The sequence below is a fragment of the Petaurus breviceps genome, unplaced genomic scaffold, assembly GCF_028583685.1.
Source record: "Petaurus breviceps papuanus isolate PSGF00001 unplaced genomic scaffold, PetGlider_PUasm1.0 80, whole genome shotgun sequence".
Classification (NCBI taxonomy): Eukaryota; Metazoa; Chordata; class Mammalia; order Diprotodontia; family Petauridae; genus Petaurus; species Petaurus breviceps.
This window is the reverse complement of record NW_027186540.1, coordinates 21,760,695-21,776,356: the sequence shown is the minus strand read 5'-3', so window position 1 is coordinate 21,776,356 and position 15,662 is coordinate 21,760,695. Positions and strand designations below refer to the sequence as shown.

At 37.7% G+C, this 15,662-nt stretch overlaps 1 protein-coding gene across 2 annotated transcripts in view; it reads left to right on the top strand.

The window, feature by feature from the left end:
- LOC138176051 (reelin) overlaps nt 1-15,662 on the top strand; it is a 566,262-nt gene that overhangs the window by 448,315 nt on the left and 102,285 nt on the right. For both annotated transcript variants that reach the window (XM_069106794.1, XM_069106793.1), the window contains exons 31-36: nt 1,237-1,313; nt 9,033-9,191; nt 9,416-9,604; nt 10,314-10,587; nt 14,397-14,537; nt 14,648-14,825. In XM_069106794.1, the coding sequence (XP_068962895.1) occupies nt 1,237-1,313; nt 9,033-9,191; nt 9,416-9,604; nt 10,314-10,587; nt 14,397-14,537; nt 14,648-14,825 (1,018 nt within the window). The remainder of the gene's footprint in view (nt 1-1,236; nt 1,314-9,032; nt 9,192-9,415; nt 9,605-10,313; nt 10,588-14,396; nt 14,538-14,647; nt 14,826-15,662) is intronic.

Sequence of the window (15,662 nt, the reverse complement as noted above, 5' to 3'; positions counted from 1 at the left end):
TCTCTCTCTCTCTCTCTCTCTCTGTCTCTCTCTCTGTCTCTCTCTCTCTCTCTCTCTCTCTCTCTCTCTCTCTCTCTCTCTCTCTCTCTCTCTCTCTCTCTCTCTCTCTCTCTCTCTCTCTCTCTCTCTCTCTCTCTCTCCCCCTCTCCCTCTCCCTCCCTCTTCTGCTTTCCCCCCTCCCCCTCTCCCCCAGTAAACACTAATAGCCATTTCTCCAGTTGCCCATGAATGAACTTTATAAGAAAGTGGAAGGGAGAGACATAACTTTTCTTTTGTAATAAAGTGTAATAAAGCAAAGATTGTAGTATGAATGATTCTTTAGTGAAATAGCCATGGGGCTTGGCAACTTCAAATTCTAAACTGGACACCTTTAATTCTGATGTCTTGGAAAAATGCCTACAGTGACACCTACTGGTTAAATAGTTAATTTAATTAAAAACTAAATAGTTTTCCATTAAGGAATAAAATGCAGAAAAAATTAAAAATCAAAGATACCTTTTTCTATTGTTTACAATACATACATATATGTTGCTTATGATATATATTGTAAAAATAAAACAATAAAACATGTGTATTGTTTATAATCCAAGTTTTACACCCATCCAGAACTCTAGATGACATTGAATTCAAAATCCCTCCCCTTCTCTAAATGGGGGTTCTAGGAGGGGAAAAGTAGAAAGTATTGGTACACAAAATCACTGAGGCATGAAAGGTAAATCTGAATGCTTTTTGTTGTAAGGGTATTAGTCCTGATTTACAACCTTTATTGTTTCTCTGAGTCATCAAAACTCACATCAGGTCTTATAGAAAGCAATCTGGCTGAAGCAAGGTATAACATTCAACTTTCTAGTACCAAAAGTAAAAAAAAAAGTAACATGTTTCCTGGTTCCTCCTTAGCTGTGGATTTCACAAATTTTTATTTGAGTTTACCAAGTTAAATAAACCAAGATGTTCGTCTGTTTGAAGAACTATGATTGTTAACTCAGAACTGTCTTTACAATTTTATTTAATTTAGGTTGATTTTACTTAAAGAAATTACATTATAAGAGCAGTTTGAAGTATTATAAAAAACTACAGGATTGGGCTTGTTACAAACTAGGCATTCTCTAGTGTCCATGAGCACTTGGGTTTTAAAAATATTTAAAACTTAGAGAAATTGTTGAAAGGTAGAAATAATACAAGACAGCTAACTCTACTTCCACCTCAGCTTAAGTAAACTTTGTTTGTTTTTCCCAGACTTGTTCAGTTTTATATACAGATTGGAAGCAAAACTCCTGGTGCCACCTGCAGCAAACCAAGAGCTAGAAATGAAGGTAATTTTTTTCAACATGCACGGTAACTACTACCTACAAATTGATGTATATTTTTTTAAAAAATAAAATTAAGATTAGATATTGGTAGCTTGGATCTTCCATTTTTATTTATTGGTTGTTTCTCTTCTATTAGCTCTAAATACTGTGAATATTCTACAAAGGACTGTCTGTTTACCCATACACTGTTGTATACACCTCATAATTAGTCGTGGGCATTTCCCACATTTAAGAAATACCATTTTAGGGATATTTTTAAAAAATACTACTTAGCCCACGATTCAAATGAGCTTGAAGTACCACAGAAGTCGATTGGGTTTTTGTTTAGAGGATAACCTAAACTTTTTTTAAAATTTCCTAAAGAGAAAGGAAGCAACAATGACCCTAAAACTATAGGCATGATATTTTTGAGTGGTGTAAAACTGAATGCAAGTTAGAACACACTTCTAGCCCATTTTTTAAAAACTAATACTACCAGTGGGGATCTCTGGAAAATTTTTGTGAGTGAGTAGAACAATTCTTAATCCTTTCTTGCCTTGAGTCTCATCCCTCCCTCCATGACACCTTCTATCCCCTTTAGGTGTTCACTGAATTGTAGAAGGAGGTTTGAGTTGAACCTATTCCCTAGGAATCTTTAGAGATCCTTGAAATTACCCAGTACTCATTTGGATGTCTTTCTGTTACATTGGGCTTCCTACACCTACCTCCATCATAGCCCAAGCATCTCGAGCACGTCTGGAAGTTTTCAAAATACAGCATGATTCTAAGGGTGATATCAAGCTGCAGACAGCCAGGAGAAAGAAGGCATTTGTGCTTATTCCCCATCTGCATTTGACTAAAACTTTAACCATGTAATAAAGTCAACTCTTGAGGGACAAGTTTTTATGCATTTCTTTCTACCTTTCCATCAATTGTTCTATGCTCTGGCAACTATCAAAATAAGAAAGTTTGGATATCTAGACAAGTTAATTTGAGAATTAATATTCCAGTCATGATGTAGACCATCAGAGTATAGTTGATGATACTATATTCAAGGTAGTCTTCATTATCAGTAGAGTGAAACTGGGCTAGATTTATACAATATGTTTTATGCAGCCATGTTTGATATAAGAAATCTTGTATCTGATGTTGTAATATGCTTCAGACATCATTAACATCAACTGGTGGAAAGATCACATAGAAAGAGGCATACTCATTCATTTCTTTTGGGCGGGCTTTTTTTGGAGTGGGGGAAGACAGGGCAATTGGGGTTAAATGACTTGCCCAAGGTCACATGGATAGTAAGTGTTAAATATCTGAGGTCAGATTTGAACTCAGGTCTTCCTGTCTCCAGGGCCAGTGTTCTATTCACTGTGCCACTTAGATGCCCCAATACTCATTCATTTCTGGTGGAATTGCAAACCAGTGGAATCTAAATATGGAAGAAAATAGAAAAAATAAAATATGTGCTTTGGCCCAACAATTTCATTCTTTGGAATGTACCCTGAAGGTAATAGTTAAAAAGCAAGGCAAAATCTTAATAGCAACATTATTTTTAATCAAAAAAATGTGTAAGTAATATAAACGTCCATCAGATGGGGAATATTTACACAAACTGTAGTCTGTGAATGTGGTAGAATGCTACTCTACAATTAGATTGACAAGAATGAGGAAAAGAGGGAAATATGGAAAGACATAAAAAATGTAATGTGAAAAAGTCAGAACCAGAATTATGTGAGAACTGTGAGTAGGAATTAATGGATGAGCAAATAATCTTGATGAGGACAAAGAGTGGCTTCATGAATTGATATTTCATGAGAAGAAACTTCATGAATTGAGTATAATTTATTTAAATACTGTGGTTTGTCCTTCTCATCTTAAAGAGGACCATGACATCAGGCAGGTGATACCATGACTTGCAAGTTAACTGGATTTAAGTGAGAGAGGGCTGTGCAAGGTCACCACCTCACCTTCTCCTCCAGAGCCAAATGGGTCCAGTGGACAGATATAGATCAGTACAACTGGAGATGGCCCAGCTATTTAAATGTAACCAGTTGCAAAGTGAGTTTAATTAGTGGCTTAGTGTTTAATATTAAGTCTAGGATAATTCATTTTTAAACCAAAGAAACTGCTAACTATAAATCTCTATTTGTTAATGTATAAAGTTTGCAAACATGATCCTCAAGCAAGTTAACATTCAAAATATACTCAAAATATAATCTTGCATAGTACTGAGTACTTTCTGTGTGCCCTGAATGTCTGTAGGCACTATGAGAGAGATAAAAAGCATAAAGTAAGATCTCCCCCCTTAAGAAAATTGCAATCTAATTGGCTATACAAAATTAACATAAGTTAAAAAAACAAGAAAACACTAAACTGTAAACTCCTAGCTATGGCTTTAAGAAAAACTTCAGATCAGGGAAGGTCATAATGGTCTGGCATAGCTAGGAAAGCTTTCATAAAGGTGATAGACTTGTTAGAATGGACAAAGGAAAATAATATAAAAATATTAAAGAATTCAAAATCTAAAACTTCAAAATTGATAACTTGGAGAGGGTAGAGGAGGGAGATGGAAGTGGAGAAGGGCAACAGACAATCTTGGTATGTAGTAATCCAGCCAACTTTGATAGCTCCTACAGAGAAATCTAACCAACCAGTAAACAAATTGCAGTATGTGAAGGCCTATTGAGTAATCTTTGTCTGAGGCATGTTAATCATCATTTTCTTCAAGCTCCTTCCCTTCTCTTCCTGACTCCCCTATTGCCTAAACTCCCATCACCTTTTAATTGCCTATCACAGTAGCCTGCTGGTGGATCTGCTTACTTCAAGTCTTTTTTTCACAGCAGTCCATCCTCTGCTCAACTGTCAAAGCTCAAATCTGACCATTTCACCACTACCACCCCCCATTCGATAAATTTCAGCGGCTCACTATCACCTCCAAGATCAAATATAAAATCCTCTCTGGAATATTCAAAGCTCTTTACAACCTGGCCCCATCATACCTTTCGAATCTTTTTTTTTTTTTGGATGGGGGATGGCAAGGCAGTTGGGGTTAAGTGACTTGCCCAAGGTCACATGGCTAGTAAGAGGGGGGGGTCAAGTGTCTGAGGCTGAATTGGAACTCAGGTCCCCCTAACTCCAGGGTCAGCGCTCTATTCACTGTGCCACCTATCTGCCGACTTTCCAATCTTCTTAAGCCTTCTTCCCCAGCTTGTACTCTGCAATCCAGTGACACTGGCCCCCTTGATATTGCTTGCACAAGACACTCCACCTCCAGATTTGGAATTTTCACATACCTGGAATACTCTCCCTCCTCCCTCTTGTCTTCTCTGGCTTCCTTCAAGTCCCAGCTAAAATTGTGTCTTCTATAAGGAGCCCTTTTTGACCCTCCTTAATGCTAATGTCTTCCCTCTATGATTAGCTCCCATTTACCCTGCATAATTTCTATGCATAGTTGTTGGCGTATGGTCTCCTGCACTGGGCTATTGAGTCCCTTGAGAGCAGGAACTGATTATTTTGCCTTTCTTTGTTTTCTTAGGCTTAGAATGACATAGTAGGAGCCACATAGTAGGAGCTTCACAAATGCTTCTTGACTAGTAACGACACCATTATTCTGCAGGTCACTACAAGGAGAAACTATAGCATCTTATCTTCTTTGATGTTTCTTCTCTTCTCCTTTCATCTAAATCCTATAAATTCCTTCCATTCTTCATATCCAGTCTGATTTCTAAAATCTTACTTTAGGGGGTGGCTAGGTGAAGCAGTGAATAGAGGACCAGCCCTGGAGTCAGGAGGACCTGAGTTCAAATCTGACCTCAGACACTTAACACAAAAAACTAGCTTGTGACCTTGGGCAAGTCACTTAACTCCAATTGCCTTACCTTCCCCACTCAAAAAAAAAATAATACCCAAAAAATATTACTTTATAATCTCTCCCATTTCTTTTCATTCCCACCTGATGATCCTGATGGATTGCTTTCTCATTGGTCTTTGTGCCTCCAACTTCTCCATACATTCTGTCCTTCACAGTGCCACTAAACAAATCTTGCTCATATATGGCTTCTTTTCTGTCACCCCACTGTTCAGAAACTAACTAGGTTCCAGTAAGATGAGATAGGACTAGACATGTGATTTCATTGGAATCAGACGTGTCCATTAAGGAAACTCCCCCTACCAAAGAAAACTGGCACCTTCTGTGCAATAGATCATAGCCCGGGGCATTGAAGGGTTAAGTAACTTGGCCAGGGTTGCCCAACTAGAGTGTATCAGACACTGAACCCAGATCTTTCTTACTCCACAACTGACTCTCTATTCCCCCATGTCATATTGCCTCTGATTACTTCAAGAATAAAGTCCAAAATCCTTTTCCTGTCATTTGAGATTTTGTACAGTCCACCCAAATGAACCTTTCCTGCTTTATTTCCCAGGACTATCCCATACAAAACCACCCTTCTGGCCAAACTCACTCTCTTCTAAACATGTCTTGTGCTCCCCTGTTTTTTTCTCCATTCTCCACAGGTGTGCTTTCTTCCTCCTATCTCCAGATCCCACCGATGTCTTAAGAAATAAGTCCAATCCCATCTCTTCCACGGAACTACCCTGGTGCATTCATGCTTAAATGATCCCTCTTTTTGTATTTTTTGTGTCCGTTATCATTCATTACCTTGCATTTTTGATAATCTTTGTGTGTATATAGCTCCCTAACTATATAATATAATCTCCTTGAGGGCAGGGACCATGTTTTATATTTCTTTGTATTCCTCAAAGCATTCAGTGCTGTGACTTACTGATAATACCTCCTTTGTATCAAGAGAATAAAATCTGTGTAGCAGCTGCTCAGCCAATAGCTAGTAACTGATTGATGTTGTGAATTCAAAGTAATATATGCAGTCGTCTCATCTTCAGACATAAAGAACAGTATATATTTCTGCTTGTTTGTTAATCTTTTACCTTCAATGTTCCATTTAAATAATGGAGAGAGAATTCATAATTGTTTTTAAGGAGCAGACTCTAGAAGGAGAATTCTTAGTCAGGAAGACAGAGCAGAAGTATCCTCTAGTACAAAGGACCCCTGTGTAGTGTGAGTCTCAGCACCAAATCTAACTCTGATATAGTAGCAGGTGTGATTGAAACTGTAGGGAATAGTGCCTGGAGGAGAAGGCTGGAAACAAGCAACTTTTTTCTGAACCACTCTCAAATCCCTGTACCCCAAGCCCCTTCCCTCTGTGTAATTTGCATCCTGCAGTCACTTCTCAGTCTTTTGTGGAAAACTGGCTGTTAAAATGTAAATCTGCTAAATCCAAGGGCAAATCTCTTACAGGGATGAAAGTAAAGATTTTTGGCTTACTCAAGCTGAAGCATCAATCTGCATATTTGGAATTAAAATCAGAATTGGGCTATTTTCATTAAGACTGGGCAGAACACAGATGCAGTTGCAGTGTAAAAAGAGATGTTTTACATGTCTTAAAACAGTCAATAGATGAGCTTAAATTGCTTGGTTTATTCAGACATACAATGCGTTCAATGACACAGCTAATGAGGATCAGCAAATGGGATAAAATGAATATGGCCGTTTCCCTCCCTTGCATTTTATCCACACGTTGACACTTATCAGAGTGTGGCTTCTTTGATTATCCTCTATAAAGGACCGCTTTATCTCTGCAGGGCTTTGTTGTGGCCTGAGGTTGAATATGATGCTCCTGAAAGAGTTAATTCAGTAAAAGACAACTTTTGTGACTGTCACAGTGCTTTGTCCTAGAGAATGAAATAGCCAGAGAGATTGTGTGCTTATTAATCAACATTTATTTTTCTCTGTTATTACCTGGGTTATTTATCTACTTGATAACTAACTTTTTCCTGCTTTTCCATTTTTCTAAAATGTATTACAATCTAAATTAAGAGTTCTGAGGAAGGCCAAGTTTCATTGAAAATATTATGTCAAGCATGAGCATTGTGGCATACATCTGTAATACCTGCTTTTGAGGGAAGCTGTAACTGGCAGATAACTTGATCCCAGGAGTTTTGAGCTTTGGTAGGAAAGGCCAATCATGTTGAGTAAGCCCAAGTAAGTTTGGCATGAATGTGATGAGCCTACAGGAGCCCCACTGGCTTGTCTCAGGAGAAGAAAACTATCTCATGCCAATCAGGGTGGGATCAGCCCTGTACTTCCAGCCTCAGTGAGATGTGGAGGCCACAAAAAAAAAGCAGAGAGAGAGAGACAGAGAGACAGAGACAGAGAGAGAGACAGAGACAGAGAGAGACAGAGAGACAGAGACAGAGAGACAGAGACAGAAAGACAGAGAGAGAGAGACAGAGAGAGAGACAGAGACAGAGACAGAAAGACAGAGAGAGAGAGAGACAAAGAGAGAGAAAGAGAGAGAGACAGAGAGAGAGAGAGAAGAGGGAAGAGGAGGAGGAGGAGGAATTGATAATATTCAGCCACACTGCCATAACTCCTGAAAGTCAGAAAGATATAGTTTAAGCCAAGATTTGGATTGTATATCAAAGCTTTTGCTAGGTAGCCCAGCCCAAGTATGTTTCCTTGATCTGATGGATAAAAGATAGAAATCAGATTCACCTCTGCTTTTCTATCTGCCTCATTCTGGTTCCGCCCCTCAGAGCAGGATTTTCTGGCATGTGATTTTCACTTTATCTTTGAGAATACTATCAATGTCATAGCTCTAGAGCAATAATGTTCCTTTCTTATTCTCAAGCATTCTTGAGGATTTCTTTGCCTCTTTCATGAATTTGATGATGATGACGATGATGATGATACTTGCCTCAATTTTTTTATGAATCTAAGTTTAATCTTCCTAAGGTTTGTTAGTGTTCGTACCCTAGTTATTCTTCCTAGCACCAATTCATGTGTTAAGAGTTTGGGTTTTTGTTTCATGATAAGAACAAAAGAGAGAGGCAGGATGATGTGGTTGATCAAAAGAGTCAGTTGCATAACAAGTGCCTATCTGCCATGGTAGATAAAATACCAGCCACAAGATGAAAATATACTTTGCCATAGCAATCATCTTCTAGGCTATTGATGTGTTCTTAGAATGTACTAGATGAAAATACACTGGTGGTTTATTGTGATTTATTTTAATTAGTTTATTATTATGATTTATTTATTATTTGCCATTTATAGATGAGGAAATTTAAGCACAGATTAGTTCAATGATATGCTAAAAAGAAAAAATTAAGCAGTTTGAAAATTGCAGAGCCAAGTCTTGAACCCAGTTCTTCCTGACTACCAGTTCTTCCCTCTTTGGCTATGGCGTGCCACCTCTAGAGGCAGCATCTTGTGATTCAGTTCTACAAGTAGTCTTGATGGTTCCTAAACACATATTATAGTAACCTCTCTGTCAGGCTGCATGAGAAATATTTTGTTTTGATAGACTAAACACCCAGATTCATACAGTGCTGTCATATATGTTATATTCAGGTTATCAATTTTTTAATTGCAATCTACTTAGAACACCGTTATACAGAACTAGTGATAGATTGTAGTGTGTCATCAGAAGCTACTAAATTCAGCCATACTTATCACCAGCTGGGTCACAAAATGATCAGTTTTTTAGTCCACAGCAATTCCCCAAGAAAGATAGATTGGAGATGGGAGGAACAAGAAGCAGAAAAACCAATGAGGACCAAAAGTCTAAGCAAGAGAGAATATCCAGGCAAAAGTCTGACATAGAGTGACGGCTGGGTGAGCATGCAAGTAACTGAATTTTTCTATCTTCTTTTGTCTAGGACTTGTGGTTCAGTATTCAAATGATAATGGAATACTATGGCATTTACTTCGAGAGCTGGACTTCATGTCTTTTCTAGAACCACAGATCATTTCCATAGATTTGCCACGGGAGGCCAAGACATCTGCAACAGCTTTTCGATGGTGGCAACCCCAACATGGTAGGCTACAATGCATTGAAAGTTTGATTGGTTCTGTTTAATCCATCAAAGAGTTTATGTCTATCAGTATTGGCAAGTTGTACTCAATCTTACTGGAAAGATGACCTAATAACATCAAGAATCATGTATTTCTTATTTCTGTGTCACTTCAAGACAATCTTCATATTTGTGAGATATATTAAATAATGGCATTCTACTAACTGTCCATTTTTATCTGATTTCAGGAAAGCACTCAGCACAATGGGCCTTGGATGATGTCCTTATAGGAATGAATGACAGCTCTCAAACTGGTTTTAAGGATAAATTTGATGGTTCTATAGATTTACAAGCCAATTGGTATAGAATTCAAGGAGGTCAAGTAGATATTGACTGTCTCTCTATGGATACTGCTCTGACATTCAGTGAAAGCATAGGTAAATTCACCACAGGAACTATGTTTTTATAGGATTTAAAAGAAAATTATGTAATGCAGAGCTTTATACCTAACTGCCTGGAGCAAAGTATACTTCTAAGACCAGAGATTTCTTTCTCCTCATATAGTTTGACTATTACAATAGGTTACTCATTGTGTTGTTTGTCTTGGATGGGGAATGGAATGACATGACTAGATCTCTTTTAAAATATAGAGTAAATATCATAAGATCATAGGCCTAGAGCTAGAAAGGACTTTGGAGACCATTTAGTGCAACACCTTTATTTTACATATGAGGAAACTGAGGCCTTGAGACATTAAATTACTTGCCAAAGGTCACTCATGTGGTAAGCATCAAAGGTGATATATGAACTCGTGTCCTTCCATTCCTTGGCCAGTGGTATTTCCACTATTCCATGTTGTTTCTTTTGAATCTATGACTTCATATTTTTAATTTGTAGAATTACTCATTTGAGGCCTGCTATTGTCTATAATGCTAGAAGTCAAGTGTTCCGAATGAGCAATTGATACGACTGTGTTCTTATCATACAAATAGAATATGAATTGATGAAAAGGGGGAAAAATCAAAATAAATATGATCTGCTTAAGAAATAGACATCTTCTACATTCCAGCTAAAAATTTAGTACAATCATAGAGTTTCAATAAACAAACTGAAAAATGTTCATTTCCCCCCCCCTCCCTTTTTTAGGAAAACCCCGATATGCTGAGACCTGGGATTTTCATGTGACGGCTTCCACTTTTCTCCAGTTTGAGCTGAGCATGGGCTGCACCAAACCTTTCAGTGACTCCCATAGTGTCCAACTCCAGTATTCCCTAAACAATGGGAGAGACTGGCATCTTGTCACTGAAGAGTGTGTTCCTCCAACTATTGGCTGTCTGCATTACACAGAAAGTTCAATTTACACCTCGGAAAGATTCCAGAATTGGAAGCGAGTCACTGTCTACCTTCCACTCTCTACCATGTGAGAATTACCATGTTGGCTACATGTCAGAACTTTAAACTGCACTCATCTAATTTGAAAAAAAAATGTGACCCCCTGGGGAAATCTATGAATCTTTCTTGATAATTACATATGGAATATGCTCGGTGGGTGGGGGACAGAAGGGAGTACAGCACTTTAGATTGCATTACTAAATGGATTTAAATGTAATGCAATCAACTAAAGGATTTTGAAAATTCCACTTCCTTAAGCCTTCCTGTTGACAAGGATGACTGCAGACTGAACATTCCTTTTAATGCCAAGTTATAGTCAAAAGCAAAGATGCAAATGAGTATTGCCCACATACCAGGCTGATGCTTAACTTATATCTCTCTCATACATAGTAAAACACAATGTAGGGGAAAACAGACTTAATCTTTCAGCCTCTCTGATACCACTTCTTCAAGAGACAATTCTGTCTCTTTTTTCTCTCCTCACATATATTCCAGACTGCTACTGATCACTTAGCACAGTGTAGGTGTTTAATAAATGCTTACTACCTGACTGACCAACTAGCCCTAGCCAATGATATTGTTTCTGGCTACTTGTACCTATTCCCAAAGTATAGGGTGATGGGAATCTTTTGTTTTCAGATGCTGGTGCATCAGCCAAGTTGCAGAAATGAATGGGCAAAACTAAACCTTTTATTATTAAATTTGAAATCTTTACTGATTTCATCCATAGTGTAAGACTGAAATATTAACAAGACTTTAGTTCTAAAGATGCTAACAATGACCTTAATAAGTAGTAAAAGATTTAAATGAGATATCATACTATAATATTTTTATCAAAGAGAACTTTTCACCTAACCTTCCACATCATCCAGTAGTACTAATAAACCTGAAAGTGACCACAGCATAGGAAATAATTCCTTGGTCCATAATGGCAGGTAGTATTTGCTCCTGCTGGCAAGATGATTTCATAACATTAAGAATCATGGGTTTCTTATTTCTATGCCAACATCAAGACAGTCTGATCTTCAGTGTGACATAGAAACAAAACCAATTCCAGAGTTGAAAGAAGCCTTAGAGATCATTTCTTCCAACCACTTCACTTTACTCCTGAGGAAATTGACTCTCAGCTCAGGATTTTTTTTCTTTTCTACTTCTCTAGCTCCCAAACATGGCATAGTGGACAGGACAAAGAATTTTGAGTCAGAGCACCTAGTTACATGTACCTCACCATGTACTACTTTCATGACATTGGGCAAGTCTCTTCACCCCTTTGAGCCTCACTTCCTCATTTGTAAATGTAGGGAGTTGGACTCAATGGCACCCAAGGTCCTTTCCTGCTCTAAATCTATAATCTGACAATCCCATGATCATAGATCAATTATTTAAAGTTGAAATCCAAAAGGGCAAGTAACCATTGTGAAAAAAATGTCAGCTGCGTGTTTTTTCCTGCTCTGCTACCACTGAGAATTTGGATTACAATCTTGGGACCACTGCCCCTTTATCCAGCACCCCTGTTAGGAATTAATGTGTTTTCATCAATATCACACACAACTCAGTGGTTTGGTATGCAGTACACTAGTATAACAGGATGCTAACTACAAATAGGTAATAGTTATAGGTATAGAACTTTATTTCAGAGCCCAGCTGTGTGTGACTTAGGAAGTGGCTATTTAGACATTTTTGGATGTGGGTCTCTTTGTCCAGCATCCTGAGTACACATTCTTCCCTACCCAAGTCCTCCTTAGCCTGGTTTTCTGGTAAGTCTGGTTTAATAAGGTCTTCCTTGTTGCTGCTGTTGTTGAATCATTTCAGTCATAGGTGATTCTTCATGACCCTATTTGTGGTTTTCTTAGCAAAGATACTGGAGTGGTTTGTTATTTTTTTCCTTCTCCAGTTCATTTTATAGATGAGGAAACTGAAACAAACAGGGTTAAGTGACTTGCCCAGGGCCATACAACTCGTTAGTGTCTAAAGCTGAATTCAAACTCAGATCTTCTTGACTCTCTAGGCCTGACTCGCTACCCACTGCACCATCTTGCTGCCTTCCTACTTTATTCCTACTTCCTTCAATCCAGCCCAGAGCTTCTGTGGTCATTGAAGAAGCAGAGTCTCTTCTAGGCGATTCTATGAACCTTACCTTCCAATTTAAGATGAACTGGAGCATAGTACAGTTGTGATGGTTTCACCGCTGTCTTCCCCCTCTGGTTTTAGAGATCCCCCATACTGTTTTTTGGATGCTACAGCTGGACACTTTATCTTCAGACTAACTTATCATGTCTCTGATTTTTCAGTTGCCTCTCTGCCATATTCCTCTCTCTGCCTTTGTAAGGTGTTTATGTATCTTCCTGCTCCCTCCTCTTAACTGGTTACTGTTCTCCCTATTCAAAACCTAGTTTCTCCTAAATCCAGTCTACCATTTCTGAAGGAAACCTATCAAATAAAATGCTTTAAAATATTTTTTCTTATTTAAGTAGCGTGCCTTTGCAGTGGTAGTTCTCCATCCCTGGAATACATTCCCTTCTTGCCTCTGCCTCTTAGACTCCCTCATTGCCTTTGAAATTCAATTGCTTCTACAGGAAGTCTTCCCTGATTAATCCATCCAGCTCCTAGTTCTTTCATCATCCCTAATTAACTTGTATCTATTTTATAAATACTTACACATGTACGTGTTGTCTCCTCCCATAGAATATAAGCTCCTTGAGAACAAGGACTATTTCATTTTAGGTTTTCTATCCCCAGTGCCTAGCTTTGTGCCTGGCACATAATAGATACTTAATAAATGGTCATTAGTTGATTAATTGATTATGTAGAAACCAATAAAGCAATGGTAACCTTTAACTGGCCACTAGGTAGCTTAATGGATAGAGCACTGGACCTGGAGTCAGAAAGATCTGAGTTCAAATCCAGCCTCAGACACTATCTGTGTGACCCTGGGCAAGTCACTTAACTTCTGTTTAAGAAAGAAATGGCAAACCATTTCAATATCTTTGCCAGGAAAACCCCATGGACAGCATTGGTGTCCACAGGGTTACAAAGAGTTGAATACAACTCAATGACTGAATGACAAACAGCAATCTTGGACTTTGTGGAGAAGCAGAGTATCCAGTGTTAGGGAGTGTCTGAGGCCAGAGTTTACTCCAGGCCCAGCACTTACCTGCCCTCTAGCACTATACTATCTGCATTTGAAGGATAATCTTATGGGAGAGAAACTAAAGTTCTTGTGCTTGCGTAGAAGTTATAAAAGAGAAAATATCCTGCTTTCCCATACCCCTCCAGTGTAGGGAAACCCTATTTCCTTAGGACCATGCTATAGACACATTTTAATAAGTTCAATAAATTATTTATTTATTATTAAATAAGTTAAATAAATAAATAAAATGAAAAGTTAAATAACTTTTTGCAGACTGCTCAGGGAACCTGCCTTTTACAACATTGTTTCTCTGCAAAAGTATCTTTTGAGTTCCAAACTTGGACCCAACTTACAAAAACTTCTGAATTATTAATAATTGAGAGGATGGTCTGTATTCCTTTACAATACTTCTATCCCTGGTCATTATTTATCGCATAAGAAGGCTTGAGTGTGTTTCTGGCAAAGACGAAATGAAGTAACTGAAATCTTTCTTTCACATTTCATATATGCTATGTAAGTTTCATTTGACATAGTTATGATGACATATAGAAAAAAAAAATTTCTGCCAATTCTGAAGGAGCTTACTTTCAATCAGGACAGTTAAAATTAAGGAAGGCCGCGAGTTAGAGAGAGAACTATATTAAAGTCATTTCTCTTATGTATATGACTCTCGTTAGACTAAATGACCACCACTCTTCTTTGCCTAGCTCTCCCAGAACAAGGTTCAGATGGATTCAGTCAAACTACACACCTGGTGCTGATTCTTGGGCTATTGATAATGTTGTACTCGCATCTGGGTGTCCTTGGATGTGCTCTGGACATGGAATCTGTGAGCTGGGACACTGTGTGTAAGTAGTTAAAAATAGTTTTTCTTCCCATTACAAAAGCCAGATTGAATCATTGTAATGTTTACTTTTCCTCAACAATAATACTTTTTCCTAATCATTTTTTTCCTTAGGTGTGATAGAGGCTTCGGTGGACCTTACTGTGTTCCTATTGTTTCCTTGCCCTCGGTTCTTAAAGATGACTTCAATGGTAATTTGCATCCTGATCTCTGGCCTGAAGTCTACGGAGCTGAGAGAGGAAACCTGAATGGAGAAACCATTAAATCTGGAACTTCACTCATCTTTAAAGGGGTCAGAAAAGATTCTAGTTATACATTTTGAAATTTTAATGTTTTTAATTATGACTTTTTCCTTCTACATTCACAAGAATATGGTTTTTTTTTTAATTATAGTGTACATTACTTTTCACTTTATTATCCTCTTTTGCCCTGGGCCATGTTTTTCTTTGTGTGAAATGCATTCATTTTTTATAAGGACTAAAACATGATACTTTTCTCTGCTTTCAGCTTTCAGAGCTTTCACATTCTCCATTAGAGAAAAATAATATATTTTTGGTTTTTAATCTAGACTATCTCCTAGGATATAACATTATATGACCATATATTTAACTTATAATGCAAACTATTTTCTTATGAAAATTATCTGGCTTTTATTTGTTTGCTTATTCGGAAGAGAGGAATTTTCTCAGAATGGAATATCTTGTAGTTCATGTTAGGAAGGAAGTTTCAGGAAGCTCATGTCAGGTCAAGAAGAAATGAGTTCAAATCCAGTCTTAGAAACTGACTTAGCTGTTTAACTCTGGGCCAGTCACTTAACCTTTGTTTTCCATGGTTTCCTCATCTACAAAATGAGGACAATAGGAGTCCCAGGGTTTCGAGAATAAACTATGGTATCTGTAAAATGCTTTACAACCTTAAAGCACTATATAAATAGTAGAATTATTATTGTTATTGTTATTATTTCAGGAATGAATGAAAACCAAATATCTATGCTCCGAAATTTTAAAATCTTATACATTTGTGCGTTTTAACAAAGCTGTCTGATTACTGTGTTGTATTTGTGTGAGGCACTTTTGTTAACCTGGTAAGAGTTCTTCCTTGAACCCTTGCAGTATCTGATATCTCTCAG